At 37.7% G+C, this 23,127-nt stretch overlaps 1 protein-coding gene and 1 pseudogene across 7 annotated transcripts in view; both read left to right on the forward strand.

Moving 5' to 3' along the window:
- The window catches only part of GAB1 (GRB2 associated binding protein 1), a 115,203-nt gene that overhangs the window by 82,093 nt on the left and 9,983 nt on the right, over nt 1-23,127 (forward strand). For 4 of the 7 annotated variants that reach the window (XM_033134078.1, XM_033134084.1, XM_033134080.1 and 1 more), the window contains exons 3-8: nt 8,047-8,272; nt 8,640-8,720; nt 11,408-12,009; nt 13,499-13,584; nt 13,772-14,075; nt 22,480-22,569. In XM_033134078.1, the coding sequence (XP_032989969.1) occupies nt 8,047-8,272; nt 8,640-8,720; nt 11,408-12,009; nt 13,499-13,584; nt 13,772-14,075; nt 22,480-22,569 (1,389 nt within the window). The remainder of the gene's footprint in view (nt 1-8,046; nt 8,273-8,639; nt 8,721-11,407; nt 12,010-13,498; nt 13,585-13,771; nt 14,076-22,479; nt 22,570-23,127) is intronic. The other 3 variants (XM_033134082.1, XM_033134081.1, XM_033134083.1) reach the window with 3 other exon arrangements.
- LOC117037726 (glycine cleavage system H protein, mitochondrial-like) lies at nt 3,709-4,386 on the forward strand (annotated as a pseudogene).

Below are 23,127 nucleotides of genomic sequence, written 5' to 3' on the forward strand. Positions count from 1 at the left end.
AAAATACTTTGTTTCACTCTATAATTTTGGTTTTTGATGCATAGAAACAAAACTGTAAAAAGACTTTAAAGCCAACCACTCTATTTCCTTATTTATTTGTAGTAGCTGACTTTGCTAAATGCCTTTTTATAATAAATCCATTTAAAGATTTCTATTAAATTCTAAACCACCTAGAACTGCTATTATCCTTTGTGATCACATTCATACAGTTTAATACAAAAAGGTAAATATAAAAATGCCTTTGTTCTTTCATTGACTTTACTACCTGCTTTATAGTCTTTTGCTTCCAAATAGATCTTACCGCCAATCACTAAATGGGTGTTTTTGTTTTTACCTGGATCTGTCCCCTGGGCCCTGCGCTCTCCCCATTTCAGAGAGCTGAATTTGCTCCCACTCTTGGTTTAAAACTAATAACACGAAATGATATTTCATTAGACTCGTTTCAGGCTAGACGTGGGAAGAAACAGACTATGCTTAGGTATTACAGTCTGAGAAAATAACTAGTATCTCAAATCCCTATGAGAATAACTAACTTTCTCCTGAAAACAAAAGGAAAGGGGAAAAATCTGACCCATGTTATGATTCCAGGAACCTCTCAAAATATCGTTACCATGTTATTTCCGCTGCCCCAGGTGACTACTGCTATTACTGAATACTCAGAATGCTGGCAGGCTGAATCTGTTTTTCAATTCTAGCTCATTGACCTGTGTGTGGTTCCTATGAATGCTTTTATTTAGTAGAGTCAAGGGTAGAAACTAATTTCTTTTGTTTTTCTTGGAAATGTGCAGATTTATTTTTGTTTCTACATCAACTTGGAAGCTGTTAAATCTGCTAAACAAGTGCCGGGAAGCACAGCCTAAGGGTTGGATGCCGCTGACTAACTTGGAGCAGAGGCTCCTGACCTAATTTCAGGATGCAAGATTAGAAAGTTGCCTCTTATCAGTTGAATTGCTTTTCTCAAAATGCCCAGATAATAGCAGCTTAAAAAAAAAAAAAATAGTGTGATTCTCTGATTTTTCTTCCCTTTAGAAAAAGGGAGGTAAACTAAGGTGTAAGAATATACCTATGCACCTTTTCCTGCAAAGCAGTGCTTCTTAATTAGGGAACTTTTAAATATCTTTTTATTTTTTATTTGTTTCAATTCAGGTATAACCTACTACTGTGAAAGGCACAGATCTTATGTATAGTTTTATATGTCCTTCCATCTATACACAGAAATAGAAATCTGTGTATCCACCACTCAGATCAAGAAATGGAACCTTTCTAGTCTAGAAGGTTTTCTCATGCTTCTTCCCAGTAAAAACCCAGAAGAAAAAAGCCCAAATGTAACCATTATTATGCTTCTATCACTATAGTAGTTCTGTCTATACTTGAACTTCAAATAAATGCAACTATTGAGTCAGGCTTCTTTCTCCCAATATTAAGTTTGTAGGATTCATCTATGTAGCGTGTAACCTAAGTTTTTCATCCTGTGTAACATTCCATTGTGTGAATATATCACAAATTACTGATCCATTTGAATGTTGATTGGCAATTAGGTTGTTTTCAAATGTTTTTAGTTACTACTAGTAAAGCTGTTTGAACATCCTTGTATGTGCCTTTTGATGGACGTGAATACTTAGTTCTTTTGGGTGTGTGTATGTGTGCGTGTGTATCTAGCTTTCTTAGATTTAGTAGCTTAAGTTTTCCAAAGTTGTTATACTAGCTGCACTCCTCCCAGCAGTCTATGAGATTTCCAACTACTCTACCGTCTCACCAACATTTGGTACTGTTGGTCATTAATTTTCACCATTCTAGGGAGTGCTGTCTCTAGGTAGTGGTGTCTCATCATCATGATTTTAATTTGCATTTTCCTGAGGACCAATTCAAACCCGAGAGTTTGATTTGTTTTGTTTTATTATACATTCTCAAACTACTGCCCCTGAGATCTTGATTTATTGAGTCTCCTAAGGTGGGGCCCCAGGCACCTAGATTTCTAAAATGCCCCGTAAGTGATACTGATGCCATGACACCTCTGGATAAGAACTAAGGCACTTGTCAGCTCTTCCTAAGGATTTATTTTCAAAGTCTTCAAGAAAGTTTTCACAATCTCTTAAAGACATAGGCATGACAAATACGATTTAAAATTTTTTCTCCTTCAAAACACATTAAATAAATAGATTGGGCTATAATTAAAGGTCTTCAATACCTGATTAAATAAGTTGAAGACAACTGTAGGTTGCTTCACTGAAAATTGCAACTACTGCTGTTTCTCGTTTGTATCCATTTGTTAGATTTACCTTTATGAAATGTTCTTTCATAAACAATGGTGTGGTCAGAAGTGAGAAGATGGTTATTATAGCATTAATGATAACGCACCCTCTTTGTGGATTCTTATTTGCTAAGTTAATTAGACAGATGTATTCAAAATGCTTCTCTTAAAAAAAAAATGCTTCTCTTTACAGAAAAAGAAATTCTATAACACAACAGGTAAATTCATAATCAATAAAAACAGAGTAACCTTGACCTATTTACCTTTAATTGTGAACATAAAGGTAAAACTTTTCTAATAGAAACCAAAAGAATATTCTCACCAGCAAATGTAGCCCATCTCAGAGACTAGGATCCCATCTGGTCTCCTGACTCAGGAGCAACACACACCGCAGTGTTATCACCACAGGCTCAGATACAGTCTGTTAGTAGCTACAACATCGGAGGACCTATCACCTGAGCTTTGAAACATCCTACTTTACCAATAAGAACGAATACAGTCGCTTCCCTGGACTTAAGTTCTTACGCCACTTGGATAGAAAAAATATATATTATTTTCAATGCTTAAAGGCATTATCTGCACACCCCAACTTCTGTGAGGGACGCTAACTCGAGGGCAATATGGTTCCAAGTAGGATCAAACGGCATTAAACTAGGGATCATGTGGACCAATTTCTCATTTGTGGTTCTCCTCACATCATGATCCACTTCCCTCCACTGGAAGCTGGTTAAGGCTTTCTTTAGCAGTATTTAGTAGTTTTCTGAGGAACATTCCATTAGGAGTTTCTCCAGCAGCGTATTAGCCCTTCAGTGAGTGCTAATTATACTCGTTTTGCCTTCTGAATTAAGAGACAGGAAATAATTTTACATAAGCAACCCCTAAACTGATGTTTCCATTCTCAGAAACTTGGTACCAGCATTACTTAGAAAGAACAGTAAGTTAGAAACCCAGGTGAGGCAGAAAGCAACAAACACGGACCCCTCAATTATTTGTAGTGGGGAATAGGGACAAATCACATGTCTTTATATGGTGGGACAGAAGTGTTTTGTTTTGTTTGTTTGTTCCCAGACCAGTTGCCTAACTTTGGCCAGAAATTTTATGTTAGAGAATATTGAGACACAAATACAATGCTTGTGTTAAAATATGCAAGCTGAGCATATAGTCAAATTAACATGAGTTAAATAATCCCGAAGACTAAAACTTTGAAAATACTGCATTATCTAAGCCAAAGTGATAGAGCAACGTCTCTTTTCTTTTAAAGACCTTTGTACATCATGTTTGGAATGACTGGGCTTGCTTTTCATGGATGTTTAAAGGTCTTTTCTTTCATGAGCTTGCTAGTGAACATAATGGAAGTTTGTCTCTGGTTCTTGCTTCCTAGAAGTACAATTGACCCTTGAACAACACGGGTGGGGTGGGGGGCTGTTAGAGATGCCGACCCCTGCGCAGTCGAAAATTCTAGTATAATTTTTCACTCCTCAAAACTCAGTAGTCCCTTGGTACCTGCAGAGGATTGGTTCCAGGACCTTATGTAAAAGTCCCTCATTTAAAACGGTGTAGAAAAATGCATGCAGTCGACCCTTTGCATCCACGGATTCCCAACCACAGATGGAAAAGACTGTTTTCCGACTCCTGCGAACATGGCTCTTGGAGGGGCACGGAGTGTGAGAGCGGCAGCCTGCAGCCTGGGCTCCCATCAGGCCCTGCCTGCTGCAGCCCTGGGCCGTGGCGGTGGGCGCCGTCCCCACGCTGCGCACACACCCCCATCTGCGCTCGGTGTGTAAGTTCACAGAGAAACATGAATGGATAACAACAGAAAATGGTATTGGAACAGAGGGATCAGCAATTTTGCACAGGAAGCTTTGGGAGATGTTTACTGTAGTTTGCCGGAAGTTGATACAAAATGGAACAAACAAGATGAGTTCGGTGCTTTGGAAAGTGTTAAAGCTGCTAGAACTCTCTTCTCTTCTATCAGGAGAACTAACTGAAATTAATGAGGCTCTCGCAGAAAACCCAGGACTTGTCAACAAATCTTGTTTGGCTACTCAAGATGACAGTGAGGAACCAACCCCTCAGAGCTAGAGGAGCTGATGAGTGAAGAAGCCTAGACGTACATAAGATCTATTGAGGAGTGAGAATGGAACTGGCTGCATCCAGCGGTGTGGAATGACTTAATCTAGCATCGTTGTCTTCAGTTAGTGATGGACAGGAGATTTAAAATAGCAACCTTTAGTAACACCAATGGGACAAGAAACTACAACAATGCTTCTGAAAGAAAACACTCCTTAACTTTCTAATAATTGCAGATAAACACAATATGTATCTTCTTTATTACACCCTATGATTTTTTTAGGCCAGGCTACAGTTATAGTATTCAGAATTCCTGAAATTATCTATGGTAAAATCTAGTTTTAAAAATTATGTAATTCAACAAATAATGTGATTACCTTCAGCCTATATAATATTATAACTTGCATGCACCCATCTCTGGATTTGGGTCAAAATACTTAATGATCTTTCCGTTGGAAGTAACTGGCAGTGGAGAAAAGTTTTTGTTAGTTATTAACAGTGTCAGATGATGAACAATATTATCTTAATTTTTCAATATATTGCATTTGCTGGTGCTATTTTTATACAGTGAAGAAGCAACAACCTTTCAGGAGGACAAAGTTTCATAATAAAACATTCAATTTCTTCATTGAAACAAAGAAAGAAAATACTGTTTTCCGATGTGTTTATTTTAATCCCCGATGCAAAACTCAGGGATACAGAGGGCCGACTATATTTATTGAAAATAATCCACGTATAAGTGGACCCCTGCAGTTCAAACCTGTGTTGTTCAAGGATCAACTATATATGTAAGTCTTCCCCTATTGTGAACAAGATATTTAAGAAAAATAAAAAAAGGAGCCTTTTAATTCCGGTCCTATTTTCAGAAAACTGATTCAATCTTGCAGCCATAAGGAGGGTAAAAACTTCCCGTCATTCACAGGTGGAATAAATGGAAGGTTTAAAATGAGATTGTCCCATTGTGTTAATAAAACAAAGTCAGACAAATGTGATTGCCTGGCTGGGTGACTTTTTTCCCCCACGTAAGATGAATCACTCAGTTCACTTAGTGTATAGCCATCAAATTTAGAAAAAAAATATTAAAAGGAAAAGAGTACCTATAAAAATATCCAACTGCAAAAGTTATTCTAGGAGTTACAGTGGAAAACTAGAATTTATGCTATTTTATATACCAGTGTGTTTCCAGTGTTTAGTTTCATTTTGTTTTGGTCAGAACTGAAAATTGAACTGGATTATATTATACAATTTTACCATGCCTCTATGGTAGAGGAAAGGAGAAGTATGTAAAATATGCTTATGAATAGGGCCTATAGGATAGAGTAACTGTGTTCTAACCCCTCTACTCTTTTTATTTCTTCTCAGTGTTGTATATATTTTTCTTAAGCTCTTCTTTAATGGTAAATAGTTTTCATAGTTCTCTTAAGTTGAACAAATCATTTAGGATTTACTCTGAGTCACTGATGAATCTGTGGCATTTTAAATCCCCTTAAATAAATCTCTATATTTGCAACTGAATCAAAACAGTAAAACTTTTTATAGGGTTTGTTATATACGCTATTGATAATCAACGTCTATTAGACATGATGAAGTATTTATGGGTTCCCACTGAAATTATGTCATTATGTTGTATAAATGTCCAAAATTTTATTTTTGTATTCCAACCATTTTCTATTCTTGCTTTTCGTAAATAAGAAAGAATTAATTAACTCCTGGCATAAAGTGTTAGATTTTGTTAGATGAGCCTGTATGAAGACTTGACATTGCATGCAGCATAACCAAGATAAATGTTAGAAATTAGCTCAGCTTCTGTTTACTCAGGCCAAATTCCCCAACCGAAAGTTTTCAAACTTAATTAACATCTGTTAGGGCTCACAAATTTCTTGAGGAGAAAATTTCAAACTGCACAAGCCGGTGAATGGGTCTTGGGGATTTGGGAGTGCCCCTTGCTTTAATCTCAACTTGAGTAGGTAGAGTACTAAGTGAGTTTCTGCTGAGTGAATGAAACACTTTTGAGCTCTACCATATGTAAGGCACTTTGAAGCATCGTTCCGATCCTTTTTGTTCGTTTTAGAGATCCACAATTAAAGATAAACTGTTATGTTTACCCATACTATGTGCCATTCAAGCTTTACAGTTAGGATATGAGTTTCTGTGTCTAGGAAAACGTTATAACATGAGCTACGTAAAGTTTGCTCTGGTACATAGATGAATATTGAAGTTGAATGCATAAATATATGATCAAAAGCATGCTGACTTATTCTATAGTATCTAGAGGAGACAGAGCTGACCGTATTTCCTGGTGAATTAATAGGCCAAATGTCCTGCATTTTGTTTTACTTGGTAAAACATATTAATATAATGAATAGAAAATGAATATGTTATAATAGAATTAATATGTTCTAATATAAATGGACAATAAACAAATTTGTTTATTCATATATGAGAATTTACCCTTTTCTGGGTTTATAACCTTGTGTTCCTAACCAGACTGACAGAATTTTTCTTTCGTTAAAAATGTACTTGGGGGGGGCCGGCCCGGTGGCTCAGACGGTTAGAGCTCTGTGCTCCTAACTCCGAAGGCTGCCGGTTCGATTCCACATGGGCCAGTGGGCTCTCAATCACAAGGTTGCCAGTTCAATTCCTCGAGTCCCGCAAGGGATGGTGGGCTCTGCCCCCTGCAACTAAGATTGAACACGGCACCTTGAGCTGAGCTGCCTCCTGGATGGCTCAGTTGGTTGGAGCGCGTCCTCTCAACCACAAGGTTGCAGGTTCGACTCCCGCAAGGGATGGTGGGCTGCGCCCCCTGCAACTAGCAGTGGCAACTGGACCTGGAGCTGGGCTGCGCCCTCCACGGCTGGGAGTGAAGGGACAACAACTTGACTTGGAAAGAAGTCCTGGAAGTGCACACTGTTCCCCAATAGAGACCTGTTCCCTTCCCCAATAAAATCTTAAAAAAAAAAAAAAATGACTTGGTTGTGTCAATAATTACAGTGGGATTTCATTTTAAGGTTTTCAACTCATTTCAAATTACTTCATTCTATACATTTTAGCTATTTTCATGTCTTCTCAGAACATAGTTCAATGCTTAATAAACTACTTTACTTGCTGACCCCTTTTGCATGAAAATACTCCAGAAATCTAATTAATGGTAAATGAAACTAGACTATGAGCTGGGGGAAGAGGTGATGTCTTAAAGTAACGCTCTTTCCCTGAATTTGAATCCTGGAATTAGAAATATTGTACCCTAGTCTGCTGAGGAGTAGAAAGAATGAACAGCAGACTAAAGATGGGGTGAAGAGCTGACCCTGGTTATTAGCATCACGGCCTGTAGGGCTACGTAAGAACATGGGTCTCCTGGGAAGGTTGGCTTGGCTTAGAAGGTACTGTATTATCATGGAAAAAAATCTGCCTCTTGTGCTAAGATTTGTAGAACAACTTCCTTCCCAGGAACCTCAAAACTGAAGACTGTTCAAGGCAAGGTTAACCATGGCGTTTTTAAAGCCTCTGGAAGAAAGGGCCCTACTCTTCAGATCTGTCTGACAAGAACTAATTATTTCCTGTACAAATGTTGCCATTTAGGTTGTATTTGTTTTAACTGCCATGGTCATGATTTATCCTGTTTTCCTGTGTTTAAACAACTTATTTCCAAATTTCCAAACCCGCTTTGTTTAAGAAAAAATTCTTAAAATAGGACAGAGAATGATCGTTGTACTTTGGTGTTGCAGATCCTGTGAAGCCCCCTGGCAACTCCTTACAAGCACCAGCAGATTTACCGTTAGCTGTAAATACAGTACCACCATCCACCCAGGTGGAGTCGTCCTCTGTGGCTCCACCTCCTCCATACCAGCTAATTAACCTTCCACCACATCTGGAAACTCTTGGCATCCAGGAGGATCCTCAAGACTACCTCTTGCTAATCAACTGTCAAAGCAAGAAGCCTGAACCTACCAGGTAAACCACATATGCGCATGTGTGCGTGTGCGTGTGCGTGTGCGTGTGTGTGTATGTGTGTACATTTAGAAATCTTACCTTGAAACTTTTTAAATCTGCATTTGAAGGCTTAAAAGAAATCAGCTATATAGGCTTATATTTCAGCTTTATATTTCTCCACTCCTGATTTCTGATATTCAGGAGATTTGATTGAAGAAACACATTCTCTAGCGTCTTTGGCAAAGAACATTTGTACTAAAAGGCTCTTTTGGAAACCTCTGTCCTGTTGCATAGTCTTTGTTACAGACTCACAGTATTACTTGCTTAACAGATTTCACTGATTTATAAATGGTGATCTTGCTCCATTTCTTATGTGATTGTAAACCAGCCAAGGGTCATCTTTTGTTTCTGAAGAAGGAGAGGAATACCTACTACTAGAAGATTTTGAAAGCAAAACGATTCCATTGCAGTGAGTGTGTTGTGGTTGCTTTGGATCTGTGTGAGAAATTAATCATACAGGTGAAATCCCAATATAGCAAATTCTATGGAAAATACAAATTGGGCTTTAGTGAAATTTGATGAAATCAAATATATTGCTCAAAGCTATGAAACTTTCGAATTTTCACATCTACCAATTAAGCAGAGTTTATACCAAGCCTTGACTTTATAAATTTTTAAGTAGAAAGAAGTATGTGGATTTCAGTGCTTGACCAGAGGTATCAGAAAGCCTTTCCCAAATCCTTGGTTTTACTGTCATCTCCATCCCTGCTCGAAGACCCCTCTCTTCTTCTAAGCTGTAAGATGTTTTAATTTGATACTGAGTAATTGGAAGGTTTGAGGTAATGGTGAGAATTGAAATCAGAAACTTATCTGAAGGCCTGTCTCTGCCTGTCACAGCTGTGACAACTAGTGATACTTGGCATATTTATTATCTTGACTTGCTGTATAAATGTGTGGGGGTGAATTGCATAAATAGATATGAAAGATATTTTTCAAACAGGGTTATTAGCTATTAAATATTATTTTTATAACAGAAATATATTTTCATCTAGAAAGTGGCTGTTACTGCACTAGGAACATACAAAGCACTTGTTAAAAAAATTTATATAGAATTTGTTAAGATCCACAGATTAGTTTCTGAGAACCATTCCCAGAGATAATAGAAAGAGCTCACAAACATTCCAAAGATAAATCTCTATGTATTTGTTATAATGGGATTTTACCTGTAGGAGCAAAAAAAATTTTTGTAAATCAACACTAGTTAATAATACCAAATTCTAACTTGATTTTGCTTGTTTGCTGTGAGTATTTAAAATTATACACTCGCAACATTGTTACCTATGCTACTAACTGAGATTTTATTTTATGGAGATTCACAATTATTTTTTAGTATCAACTTTTTAAAAGCCAACAGCTCAGTGACAGTTTTCAGCACATTTTCTTTTTATATAGTGTCTTTCATGGACCTCACTAGTATCACAATTTTCGTGTTGTAGTAGAAATTATGCTTAGATATATTTTGTATCTATTTTTTTGCAAAAGTGACAAATAACAAATATTTATGATGTGCCCACTATTTTGCTAGGTGCTACAGAGGTACAAACTAATTACATAAGTTATAGCCCCCTCAGATACAGTTACCTTCTGAGTTTACAGGTAAAGTTTGTGAAGAAGTCAAAACATGCAAGCATTAAGTGTTTCTAGATGGAGGCAAGAAACGAGATTTGCCTTGCACTCTCTTGTTCATTCTGCAAGCCCAGGCTCCACCATGTGCTTCTCTAGGAAACATTCCCCCAAACTCCCAGGCTGGATTAAATGCCTCTGTGGATTTTAATAGCATTGGGGTTGTGCCTCCATATTTGTTTTATCACCTAATCAGAAATACATTGATATTTTTATTCATTGTCCACTAAAATGTAAGCTAGTCAAGAGCAGAGAGTTTTTTCCTCATTGTATTTCTAGTATCCTATAACTTACATGTTTGAATTAAATGGCGTGAACATTTTAGAATATGTGTAGATGTGTTGGAAATTGCTCCACTGGGGGGAAGAGTAGGATTTGAATTACACCTAGTTGGTAAGAGAAAAGTCGACTATCTTTAGTAATTTGCATAACAGTACCTTGAGGGAAAGGATCAGTGAGAATGAGAGTGAAGGAGCCAGTCAACGATTTTCCTTTTTGCAGAAGGAAAATCGGGATATCGCTATATAGGCTCTCTGATTCTAGAGAGGGAGAGTTCCAATGAATAAATTCAATGTACTGTGGCTGTTACTAAGAAATCAGCGAAGTTAAGCCCTTAAAAAAACTATCACAAGTTATTTTTTTCATTATTAAGTTCCTATAGGACTTTGGACAAAGAGGTATTTAAGGCGTCTTGTTTAACATTAAGGAAGTGTGAGGGTGCTTGTTAGTGTTAGCTTCCTTTTGGCTTGCACCCAAATTTTGTGATACCACCAACTACAGAGTGTACCCAAAGCATAAAATATACTCTAATGAGATTCCTCAAGGTTAAGTATTGTTTAGAATTGGCTAACTCTCTGGCTTGTATTTTGATTCTCTTTACCATATTGGCTAAATGCTTGTTAAAGAAAAATAATAGAAAGGAAGATACACAAAACCTTTCAAGTTGTCACTTCCTCGTAGATCACATTGAATTTATTCAATACCAGGTAATCATTAGACTTTTAGTTTTACCGGAAAACAAATCTGTCCCAGATAAGCTAAAGAACAGTGTATCACCTTGATAAACCATATTGGCACGAAGTTTTTGCATGCTCTTCAGAGGAAATGCTTTTCCTTGTTTCTTCTATGCCTTAATCATTTACCTTTCTCCAAGTTTTGTTCCTTTCTAATTCCAGTACTTCAGGGCTTGTGGTTTTATGTGTGGATTTAATAGGTGGAGTTGGGGGTGTGGGTAGGTCCAGGACAGGAATTATGGAGAGTGCTTTTGGTGGTTTTGTGGTGGCGGTTTTCTTGTCTGGCGTATAATCATAAAAATGAGGAATGTTGGTGCTTTAAATCTTATGGATCACAAAAAAAAAAAAAATCTCGTGAAAAAACGATGGATTTTTATTGCTAAACTATAGATACGTGTATTAAAATGTAGTTTTATGTCTTCACTATTTTTATTTTCTGTCATTAACAATTTTTATTTAGAACACATGCGGATTCTACAAAATCCACCTCTTCGGACACAGACTGCAATGATAATGTCCCTTCTCATAAAAATCCTGCTTCCTCCCAGAGCAAACACGGAGTAAATGGCTTCTTCCAGCAGCAAATGATGTATGACTCTCCACCGTCTCGTGCTGCGTCTGTTTCTGTCGACTCCAGCCTTTACAACCTACCCAGGAGTTATTCCCACGATGTTTTACCAAAGGCGTCTCCATCAAGCACCGAAGCAGATGGAGAACTCTATGTTTTTAATACCCCGTCTGGGACATCGAGTGTAGAGACTCAGATGAGGCATGTATCTGTTAGTTATGACATTCCTCCAGCACCTGGTAATACTTACCAGATTCCACGAACATTTCCAGAAGGAACCTTGGGACAGACATCAAAGCTAGACACTATTCCAGATATTCCGCCACCACGGCCACCGAAACCACACCCGCCTCATGACCGATCTCCTGTGGAAACATGTAACATCACACGCACGGCCTCAGACACTGACAGCAGTTACTGTATCCCCACCGCAGGAATGCCGCCGTCACGCAGCAATACCATTTCCACTGTGGATTTAAACAAACTGCGGAAAGGTCAGCTCTAGTTGGCTTCTACTCTATTAGAGGTTCATGATAGAAAATCTCTCTTTCTGAATATTTGTTCTTTTAAGCAGAGGATGATGTTAAATGATTGTCCTTTGTTTCTTCAGCCCTGCAGTTACCCACTCATGTAGCAAAGATGTCATAGTCTCAGTAGATTCCTGGCAGGGTGTTTGTGCATGCGATATCTGTGTGCCTATATGCGTGTTCTGCTGGAAGGGAGAAAGAATTGGAGGTTTTCATCCCTGAGGAAGTACCGTGTTTCCCCAAAAATAACACCTAGCCGGACCATCAGCTCTAAAGCGTCTTTTGGAGCAAAAATTAATATAAGTCCCGGTCTTATGTAAGACCTGGTGTTATGTTGTGTTGTGTTGTGTTGTGTTATGTTATGTTGAAGACCCGGTCTTATAGTAAAATAAGACCGGGCCTTATATTAATTTTTGCTCCAAAGACACATTAGAGCTGATGGTCCAGCTAGGTCTTATTTTCTGGGAAACACGATATGGCCTTAGTAATCCTGTGCTGCCTCAGGAGGTGTGCACCCCTCTCTCCCATTTTCTATGTATCCTGGGTGGGTAGACTCTGATGGGTCAGAGAAGCAGGAAAGGGGCCAGCCACAAAGCCTCTCCGAGTCATACCCTTTCCTGTATTTGTGTGCCATTATGGCAGCTTCTTTGTCACATCTATTGGGCTCCATTTCCTTCCTTCCTAGATAAACAACTTGTATGTTGTGTCTAACGGGTGACAGTCACTTCCAATCAAGCCATTCTTTTGGTTTGTTTGGTGTTATTTACTTTTAAAGCTCTGTATCTTCTCTCCCCTTGTTCCTAGCCACTTCACTTATTCCTACACCATCTCCTAGAGCCTGACAAAAGTTACAGACCTTGAGAGGAGAAAAATTGCGTCTGGGTTATACTCTGAGATTCTGAAAGTCCTAAAAATAGAAAACCAAAGTGTAAAATGCACATACCCTAGCTTTTCTGTGTATTGTGGTAGGATTTTCCAGCTGTCTTAAAGAACATAAAGACTTAGTGCATTATGGATATCCTGATAGCATTAATTAATTAGCCATTCAATATCAATTTGTAACTCCTTTCTTGCAGTGTTTATATAATCTGGTAATGAGTTAGTGAATTATAAGTTAGGCCCAAGGTGGCCCAAGGTGGTGCAAAAAACAAGAAAATAGACGTATATCTTTCCTCCATTTTCAGATACCCTGTCTCATCTCAGGCTTAGACATTCATTCATTGTCGTAATCATATATTGATACTGGTTAGTCTAGGAGCGAGTATCTGCATTTTCTAGTGGTGTAATGTGCCAGTTCAGGATATTATTCTGTGAGCATCCTTTTTAAAATCTGTGTGTGCGTACGTAACTGCATGTGTGTGTGTTTAAAGAGAGGCAGAGAGAATAGGTCCTTCCTGATTACCCTGAGAAATGGCAAAGATGGGAAGAAATGTTGATAGTTTGTTCTTTATTTTAGATGCTAGTTCTCAAGACTGCTATGATATTCCACGAACATTTCCAAGTGATAGATCTAGTTCACTTGAAGGCTTCCATAACCACTTTGTAAGTATAATTGACCTTGGCATTGAGTGTATTTCATTGTCAAAATCTCACACTTAGTTCCCTGAGACTAAATGAGATCATGAAATAAAAGCCCCCTCAGATCCATATGAATAGGTGTGACTTACAATTATGTTTTCCTGTTTGACAGTAGTTTTTGTTTATTAAAAGAAATGTATGTGTGTTTTAGAAAATCAAAAATGTATTGACAGTAGGAAGTGTATCAAGTGAAGAACTGGATGAAAATTACGTCCCAATGAATCCCAACTCTCCGCCTCGAAAACATTCCAGCAGTTTTACGGAACCAATTCAGGAAGCCAATTATGTGCCGATGACTCCAGGGACATTTGATTTCTCTTCATTTGGAATGCAAGTTCCTCCTCCTGCTCATATGGGCTTCAGGTCCAGCCCCAAAACCCCTCCCAGAAGACCAGTTCCTGTTGCAGACTGTGAACCACCCCCCGTGGACAGGAACCTCAAGCCGGACAGAAAAGGTAAGGAGAGCCCAGCACAGGAAGAGGGTCAGGGTCTCCACTTTGGACCTGCCTTTCAACTGTCATGAAATCCAAAACAGAATGGGGACTGTTTTAGATTTCTGAAGTATTTCATATTGTGTTAGTTAACTTGTTTAAGTGGTATTGCTGTTGATAAATTAATAATTACTATATCGTGTGTTGATGCCCAGCTGAGAGTTTTAAGTCTCCTATCTCTAGAGCAGAGGTTACAAACTAAAATACTCACAGGGATTGGCACAGAACAGAAGAGAATGAGGAGAAACGGGAATGCCGTTGCCCTGTCTAGATGGGCTAACTACCTGCTCCCTGCCAGGGCTGATTTGTGAAAATACTGTGAACCCGACAGGCAAAGCTTCTGATGTACCAAGAAATGCCAGAAATTTCAGGTTTTATGGGTATTGTCTTTTGATTTTTAAGTTCCATCAGCTAATTTAATTATTTTAAAAAACAAACATTGCAGACCAAACCAAACACTTCTACAACCTAAATATGGTCTTTGGCTGCTATGTTGTAACCTCTTCTCCAGAGTGTGTACTACCGAGGCAGATTTGAGATATTTACTGCACCTGACATAATTCTTTAAGAACAGTGAGGTTGCTTGTATAATTTTTCAATTCTGTCCATGTAACAAATTCTTTAAAATTATTCTTCCTTTGCTGGGGTGTAAATAAATGCTTCTTGTCTGTTCTTTCATACTGGCCTGCATAAGTAATGTTAAATTCTAAGGTGGCATGATTTGTTAAGAACTCGGTGTAAAAGAAATTTCTCAGCCAAATTGATCATATGTATGCAAGTTTTACAAAATCTGGGTTTGAGTGGTTAAAACCCAGTGTCTTGCAGCATGCTGTCAGTGTGATTTAATCTTGACAACCAAATAAGTTAATATATCAGCTATGTGATGAGTCGCACAATTTCTAGGGTACTCAGCACGTTTGAAAAAGTCTCATGTGCGTTTGAAAAAGTCTCATGTGCGGTATGTAGCTTTTTAAGAGCATGTAATGTTTGTGTATATTTCTCATTAACCTGAGCTTAGATCATTAATATTAATTCTAATTAAGTTCCAGTTGTGGGAAACAGTGACAGATTCACTCAGAGTATCTTAAGAAAATGAGTTTTGTTTCATTTTGCTTTTAAGTAAGGATACGAGAAAGCGATTGGGAACTGAAGCACTCCTAGGGAACTGTCATTTTGTCCTGCTTTCGGCATGTCTGTCCTCTAGGAAGTCTGTGTCTGCTTTGTTCTCTCTCACATTCTTTTTGTTTCCTTCTACTCTGCATCGTCTCCTTCACATGGCTTCCACTTTCCCAGAGCTTTGGCCTACAGGACCCTCTGTGGCCTTTTTTACGTGGCTCCTTTGACGTGCCCGTGCAGCCTCCACATCTGTTAATTAATTGCCTTGTTCACTCTTTACTCACTTCAGTTGCTCAGAGAGAATTTGATTGGTCTCATTGGTCTTTTCACACCAGGCCACATGATAGATCGTTGGCCAGCCCATAGATTGGCTGCTGTTGGGTCAAGTGCCCACCTTTGGTGCAACAACTGGAAAGAGAGTCATGTGTGACATCCCCGGCCACCAGACGGCCCCAGCAGCAGGGCCATAATCAGGATGGTCATCCCAGAAAGGCTGTGAGCATCACCAGCTTTTCATTTGGTACCTTTTCCGTCTGTTACTCTTTGTCCTCATTAGTCTTTAAATCTATTTAGACATTATTAGTCATTTTCTTCTTTACATACAATATGCGAACGTATGTTTGGGCATGGATAGATTTATAACTGAGTTCACGCATTGCTGAAGGATTAAGATGCAAGTGTCATGAAGCCTTTGAAATATTGAAATATTCATTTTAATGCTAAATTGGTTCTTTTTTTATTTCCCTGTAATTAGTGCACTTAGCATCAGATCTCCAGTTTTTAACCCTACATGTAGCAGTTTTATATCTTGAGGTCTCCCATAAACATGGAGGTCGTGTATTTTGGGTAAGCGTACAGGCTCCGAGTCCCAGCTGCTCTGCTCTCCTCCCCATTCCTTCCTCCTCTCAGGCTGTTTGAAAATCCCCAGTATTTTTCAGTTAATGATTCTATGTAGAAAGCAGACTCAGAAAAGATTCCCTATTTATGTTATAAAAGTTTGAAGATCATGATGATACGCTTCTGGTGCCATCTAGGTCTGACCCCATATGATGATATGTGTATATCATAATAATATGACATACACTATATATGATATATACATTATATATCATATGTATTATATATAATCATGCCTCCCTGTGTGTAGTGAAGGTCTATATATTCTAGTAGATGAGAGATTAATAGCCCTAGTTCTCTAACCACCTGAAAGTGACTTTACAATGAAACAGAACAACAGAGTTTCTTGGCTTCTGGAGATTATATTCAGTCTTTTAAAAATTAACTGAACTGTTGAGAGAGAGTCCTGAGTCATTGTCTGGATTATTTGTTTGGTATCTTTTCTTAGATACAAAATGAACGGAGAAAGCACCCAGAATAAATAAAATACCCACATAGTTTTTGGCAAAATCAAGGAGAATGAGTTTAGCAAAACAGTAAAGAGTTTACTAAAATCATAGTAATAAGAAAAAAAGGTTTTTGCTTTTCTTTGTACTAGTTTACTTTTTTAATAAATATGATATAAGAGAGAAGGCATGAAAGAATATTTAATATGGCAAGACAAACTTCGTCAACCACTTTAGAAAGTTATAACCATTCAAGAAAAACACATTTTAAAACCCAAATTTAAATCTTAGATCAGAGTTTTTATCCTTAAAAACTTAAACTGTAAAACAAGTGTCTTATTTGGTCATGAAATTCTCTCATTATGCGTATCATCAGATGAGTCTTTTAAATTTCTAATTTTGTGACATCAGATACATGACTCAGTCTAATATTCTGGTATCTCTTATTAACTAAACTTTATTATAAGCAAACCTAATTCTATCAAATATGGCTTGATTAGTTTCAGAGCCCAGTGTAACTAGTTCAGCATCCAATATAGCCAGTTTCTGGAGTGTCTTCTTTGGAAGGGTCTACAACAAATGAGTGACATTCTAGTCTTGTTCATACCCCCAATTATAGATGTCAGCTGTTGTAGTTAGTAGATGAGTTTTTTGAATACTTATGAGTAATTGAAGCTGCAGAAATACATAGATATTCTAAACACTTACATTTAATGTGTTTTCACGTATCCTTTTCCCATCACCCAGCTTGCGGTAGCTATGTTTTCATGCGTACTATTTCTGTCATGATAGTATTTGTTTTGAACCAAGTTTTATGTATATTATTAATAGGACAGAAAAACATAATATACATGTGTTGTATTAAATATTCGGAAAGCAGATGAGTCATTAGAAATACAGTACAAGTTATGTTTTGATTTGCTTTCACTGAAGCTTTCATATTGTAATGGAAAAGCAATTTTGTAAAGTTTGGCATATTTCTATAAGACACATATCGTACCTTCTCTTAACGTCAGTCACTACATAAATCTACCATCTTTAACCACCAGACTTATCTAGGGCCCCCTACCCCCATCCAGTCTCCTTCTAACGTGATGTAGTAGCTGTTTGAGCCTCAAATGCTGTCTTTCCATTTTGTTTTGTTTGGCTTTATCCATTCACAGATTTCTGCAGCAGTTCTGACCCTTAGTTATTGTATTGATTTTTAAAAAGCAGAGCGAGGTTTCTTCTGGTATTTTGTACATTAGTTTGTTGAAAGTATCTTCAGTTCTGTGTCTTTATTTCGGTGTAGGAAGCATCCAGAAGACGAGTCGGGAGGCGCTTCCTTCGGTGGGTCTTTTTTGGGCACAGGGATATATTTGTTCTAAACATTTTTCAGAGATCTTCTAAAGTTTTTGAATGTGATTAAAAGTGAACATGTTTTCTTAAAATGGCTTTTATACTATAATGTTTGGAAGATGGATGATTGATACCAGGAAATATAATTAGATTTTAATAAATGAATATTAAAGTTTGAACCTCAAATCAGATTTTTGGTTTGGTGTTAACAGTTTAAAGCAAGTCAGTACGGAATGCATTTTTACAGCATAACCTTTGCATGCGAGTTTTTTTTTTCCTAAATAATCTTGACCTTCCAATATGATTTATACAGTGAGACCATTAAAACAAGTGTGAAAGTTTTTCAGTATGCTACCTTGATGAGTTTTTGAAATTAGCAGAGGATAATAATGTTGTGAATTATTTTCCTTCCTTCTTGAATTCTGAGATGCCTAGTGGAAATAGTAGCATAATCTGTAAAACATCATAAGACTAAATAATTTAGGCTAAGTTAAACCCGTATATGAAAAATAAGTTTTCTACTTTGAGTTGAATGTGTGTAGACAGTACCTATTAAAATACTTCATAGTATATGGACTTTTCAAACAACAGATTGCATCTGCTTATTGGAAATAACCTCGTGTGACTGCCTTGACCATATTTGGGATGACCAACTTTTGAAACAACATTTAGTTGCTCTTTTTTTCTTCTTAAAGGACAAACAAAAAATTATGCCATTGATCAGATTAAACACCACCAGCTTTAAGAGAACCGCAGTTCATCAGCACAGATTTCAGTCCTACCAATTACAGCATACACTCTCTGGTAGGTCTTGGGTCTCCAAACGCAAGGAAGAAAAGGTGGCTACACCACCGTTTAGTGGAGGAGGTAGAAAAGTAAACACATTATTATCATAATTAACCTGGGAGGGGCTGTGGTTGAGGTGAGCTCTTGGCACTGTTAGCTAAGCTCCCCTGCGGAAAGTCTGAGTGGGTGAATAGCAATTAAATGATGGTAGAGAAGGGGAAGATGGCAGAGGATCTTCTAGTCAGAATAAACAATATCCCCAGATCCTTTAGAAAGAGGGGCGAAGGGGCGTCTGAGAGTCGTGGGTGGAAGGGAGAGAATGAGACGGGGAAGGAGGCAGGGAAGTCTGAATGGAGGAACCAGTGCCAAGGGCCTTGCAGGTACCTGACCCTGAGGGCGTTATGATCCACACTAATGAGTCTGGGCTTTATTTTGAGAACACCCTTAAATGGTTTTTATGCAGGCAATTAATAGAATCAGGTTGGCCCCTAAAAAGCTCATTCTAAGATGTAAAGATGTGGTAGAAAACAATTGTATTTTTAAATGTAAAATGTTACAAAATCAGCACTTTCCTCAGAGAGCGCTTTGCCCTGTTTTCCAAATCCTGGGTTCTTGAAGCCTTGGTTTAGGCATGACCGCAGTTCTTTCCCTGGCTCTCAGTTACTCCCTCGATGGGGGGACTTACAGTGATTTTAGGACTTTTGAGGGCACTTGGAGCGTGGGTGGAGATCCTTTAGCCACTGCGATGTGAGTTTATCACTTCCAGAAAAACCAGGTGAGTGTACATTAATGAAAGAAGGAAGGACCATTGAGACTTGCAGATTTTTTTATTATCTTGAGCAAATGAAAACAAGCTACTATGTTGTCATTATAAATATAAAGTAAAATTGATATAGGGAGATTAGAGAGAAAGTGCAATCCAGAATGACTCCTAAGAGATCTGCTATGGGAACTTGTAATATAGGAAACAAAGCAGATTTGTGGTGAGTCAAAGAGGATAAATTCCGTTTTGAACATGTAGTGTGAACGAACGCCTGTAGAACACCCATGTGGGTGGTTTTGTAGATGTGTAGATCAGGATCTCTGGGGAAAGATCTGAACCAGAGATTAAGATGTACCAAACTGTACTCCAAATTAGAGAACAGATCACATGATCCAGAGACTGACAGTCCTGTGTGAGATAGTTTTAACCCATAAAGGTAAAAGCATGGTAGGAATTTCACCAGGGCTCAGTGTTGTTTGCTAAGTGAAAAAAAGAAAAAGTTGCTTTCTTTGTTGAAAACTAGTCTAGCTAAAGCCAAGTTGTAACTTCCTTGGATTTAAAAATTGAGGCTCAAATGAGTTCTTCTGTTTGCTCTCAGAATATGAGAATTTGTGTATCTCTAGAGTTGGTTCATTTTGGCCCTTACGCTAGTATTCTTATTTCTTACTCTTTATTTTCACACTTTTCCTCAACAATCTGAAAAACATTCAAGTGTTTGCCTACAGTCAGTAGAGAAGATAAGGCTAAGACGAGCTACTTACACCTTGGACTTCTTTTTTTTTCTTTCTCACCTCTTCTGCAATATTCAGCTATCATTTGGGTGTGATTTTTATTTCTGTCTAGAACATAAATGTTGAATTGAGTTTGGAAGGATATGAAAAAATAAAGATAACAAAATGCCTAAGTGACTCAGTACAATTCAGTGCAACATCTCCTCATTCCGACTTTTATCCTAAAATCAACCTTAGGTTTTGGATGGAGTAGAAAAATACATGTAAATTTTATAATGTTCTTTAAAAAATCTCACTCGATACCGTATTCTTCTATTAAGAAAACCAAGGAGTATCCTTGAAAGTACTTGAGAGATGACATTGGTTGGGGGGAGAGGTGGATGATGAGTTCAGGGTCCAGGGCTAGAAGGACAATTGGAAGTAACCTGTCAGACAACTGAAGTATGGAACTAGATTATAACGAGGTAGGTTTAGCAGTCACATGACCTTGGTTATTTAACCATAAATATAGAAACGATACCAAGGATGAAAAGTTGAGAAATGTAGAGTGACCACTGGTAGGTAACTACAGTGAAAAAGCAGGCAGAAGCTGAGAGCTAATGAAAGTGGGTCTTTTAGAAAAGGAAGAGGACAGAGGGCAGACTGAATCAGCATCAACAAACCAAAAGTAGTTCTAAAAGCAATTTTTAATTATGAAACATTACATCACTCATTAAGGTAGATGTAAGATCTTAAACTGAGGAGTTCAAAACTGAACTCTCAACACTGATTTCCTAAGATGCTCAATTTACCAGACGGATAGAGAGGTACAGCACAGTGGGGTAGAGAATCCCCCATGGCGCCAGCAAGTAGAATGTTAGAGGAAGCCTTAATTTCGTCTCTGATTAATGTTATTACCTGAGCAAGTCACTTCACTTCTTTCGTTCTCCAGGGATATTTCACTCATAAAATGAAAAGATGGATTTGGTCAGTGAGGTGCTTTCATCTCTAAAATAAATGTACTTTTCTATGGTAAAGCTTACTACCCTGTGCCTCTTCTTTTTTTGAAGGGAAGTACACTATCTGAGGGAGTTTTAAAAAGCTGACATCCTCCTTTGTTTTAGAAGAGTGCCCTTCAGGGTGACTGACCCCCGTGTAGGTCAATATGCAGGGTTTGGTCATGGCCCCAAATTTTAGCACTCATGTGTGTAAGTAGGCCTTCCTCGTTTCTGAATTAACTCAGTGTACTAATTGCCTAACTTGGAAAATTAATTCGAGAATTTTCATGTTTTATAATCGAGATAATCCCATTTTAAGAAACTTAGATTCCAAGAGATAAAGTGCTAGATATCAGCAGATTCTTATTTTGCCATCTAATACTAGATGTCAGCTCAGTTTTGTAAATGCAAGAACAAAGAAAATTTGGTGCCACTGAGAATAGAGTAGCTGAAATTCCTTAATTCAAATGATGTTGGTACGCTGGCTTCCTGTAGGAAAAAGTCTGAGGCCAACTTCTGGGTGTTCACCCGGTATTTTTCGTAAGGTTTTTCAGCAGTATTTGTATGTGCCAGAGATTAAATGAGAAGACAATGATGACAAATGAATTTATGCTTTTCAGTATTTACATGGAAGCTAGGCAATCAGTAGTTCCAAAATCTAGACATCTCATCCTTGCAAAATGATGTCACCGGACAGCCCTGAGTATCCAGGGGAAACAAATGTTGGTCTTGGTTTTGCTCTTGGATGAGTGAACACTGTAGCGTCCACCTTCTTCTCTAGAAGTGTTTTGGTCAGAAAGTGAAGGAATAGTCAGATTAAGGTTGTTAAAATACCTCCACCAAATTAAGAAAGTAATATTAAGGAAGGAGGTGCGCCTTGGTACTTTCTTATGAGACACCAGACTTCAAAGAAAAGATGTACTTGAGATCTGAATGAGGGATTAAAAAATTTTTTATTTGACCCAGTTTTCTAAGGCATGTTAGAAGAACAACTAACATGGCACGTGTTTTTCCTCCATCCTCCAAATAAAGATAAGAACTAACAAGGCCGGTTATCCCACTAATACCCTACCGTTTTTTATAACACTTTGCTTATTATACGTTGCATGCAGCTTCCTCCTTTCCAATGTACTGAGCATGTATGATATGTAGCAAGATTCAAATAGTTTCCACAAAGAAACTGTTTATGCTTTTGAGATGTAACATTTCTGCTCAGGGTTCTGTTGCCTTTTTTTTTTTTCTTTTATTTTACAGAATCCATTATTCCATTAAAAAATAACATTATATTAAGAAAGTCTTCTTTTTACCAATTAGGTCAAAGTCCTAAAATTTTAAGACCCAAACCCCATGGTTTAGAGCGAACTGATTCACAAACCATAGGTGACTTTGCTACAAGAAGAAAGGGTATGTACTTTAGCATCGCATGCTGGATGGGACTTTGGGAATTTATTTTGTGATGCTTTTTTTTTTTAAATAAAGAAGAGCCTTAAGTACTACTACTATTGTAAAAAAAAAGCTTCCCAGCATGTTATTTCTAAAGTGAATGCTTCCCATACTCCACAATAAGTCTACTTGCTATACCATTAACAACAGCATGTTAAATATTTGATATGTGGTATTTGATATGTGATATGTGGTGTTCTTCTGCATTATTCCTTTAACTCTTTAGACATCAATGCATTGTTTTCTTTAAGCTTGTAAGCTGCTTGTGAATTCCAGTTGTCTCCTACTTTTATATAGTATAAGGTATGTGTTATGTCGTGGGGAAATGCGGACTCATTTCCATAGATTAATTATTTTATGCCATGACTTAGAATTTGACAGCTAAACTGCTATTAGCCGTTGTGTTTCAAAACAGGGAAACATAAGAGTTAAAGAAATCCTACCCGTAAGCACAGTATTCTGTACATGCCCATTTTAAGTGTATAGATGAGCAAAATTACTTTAACTTGAACTGTAATC

This window comes from Rhinolophus ferrumequinum, chromosome 18, assembly GCF_004115265.2.
Source record: "Rhinolophus ferrumequinum isolate MPI-CBG mRhiFer1 chromosome 18, mRhiFer1_v1.p, whole genome shotgun sequence".
Classification (NCBI taxonomy): Eukaryota; Metazoa; Chordata; class Mammalia; order Chiroptera; family Rhinolophidae; genus Rhinolophus; species Rhinolophus ferrumequinum.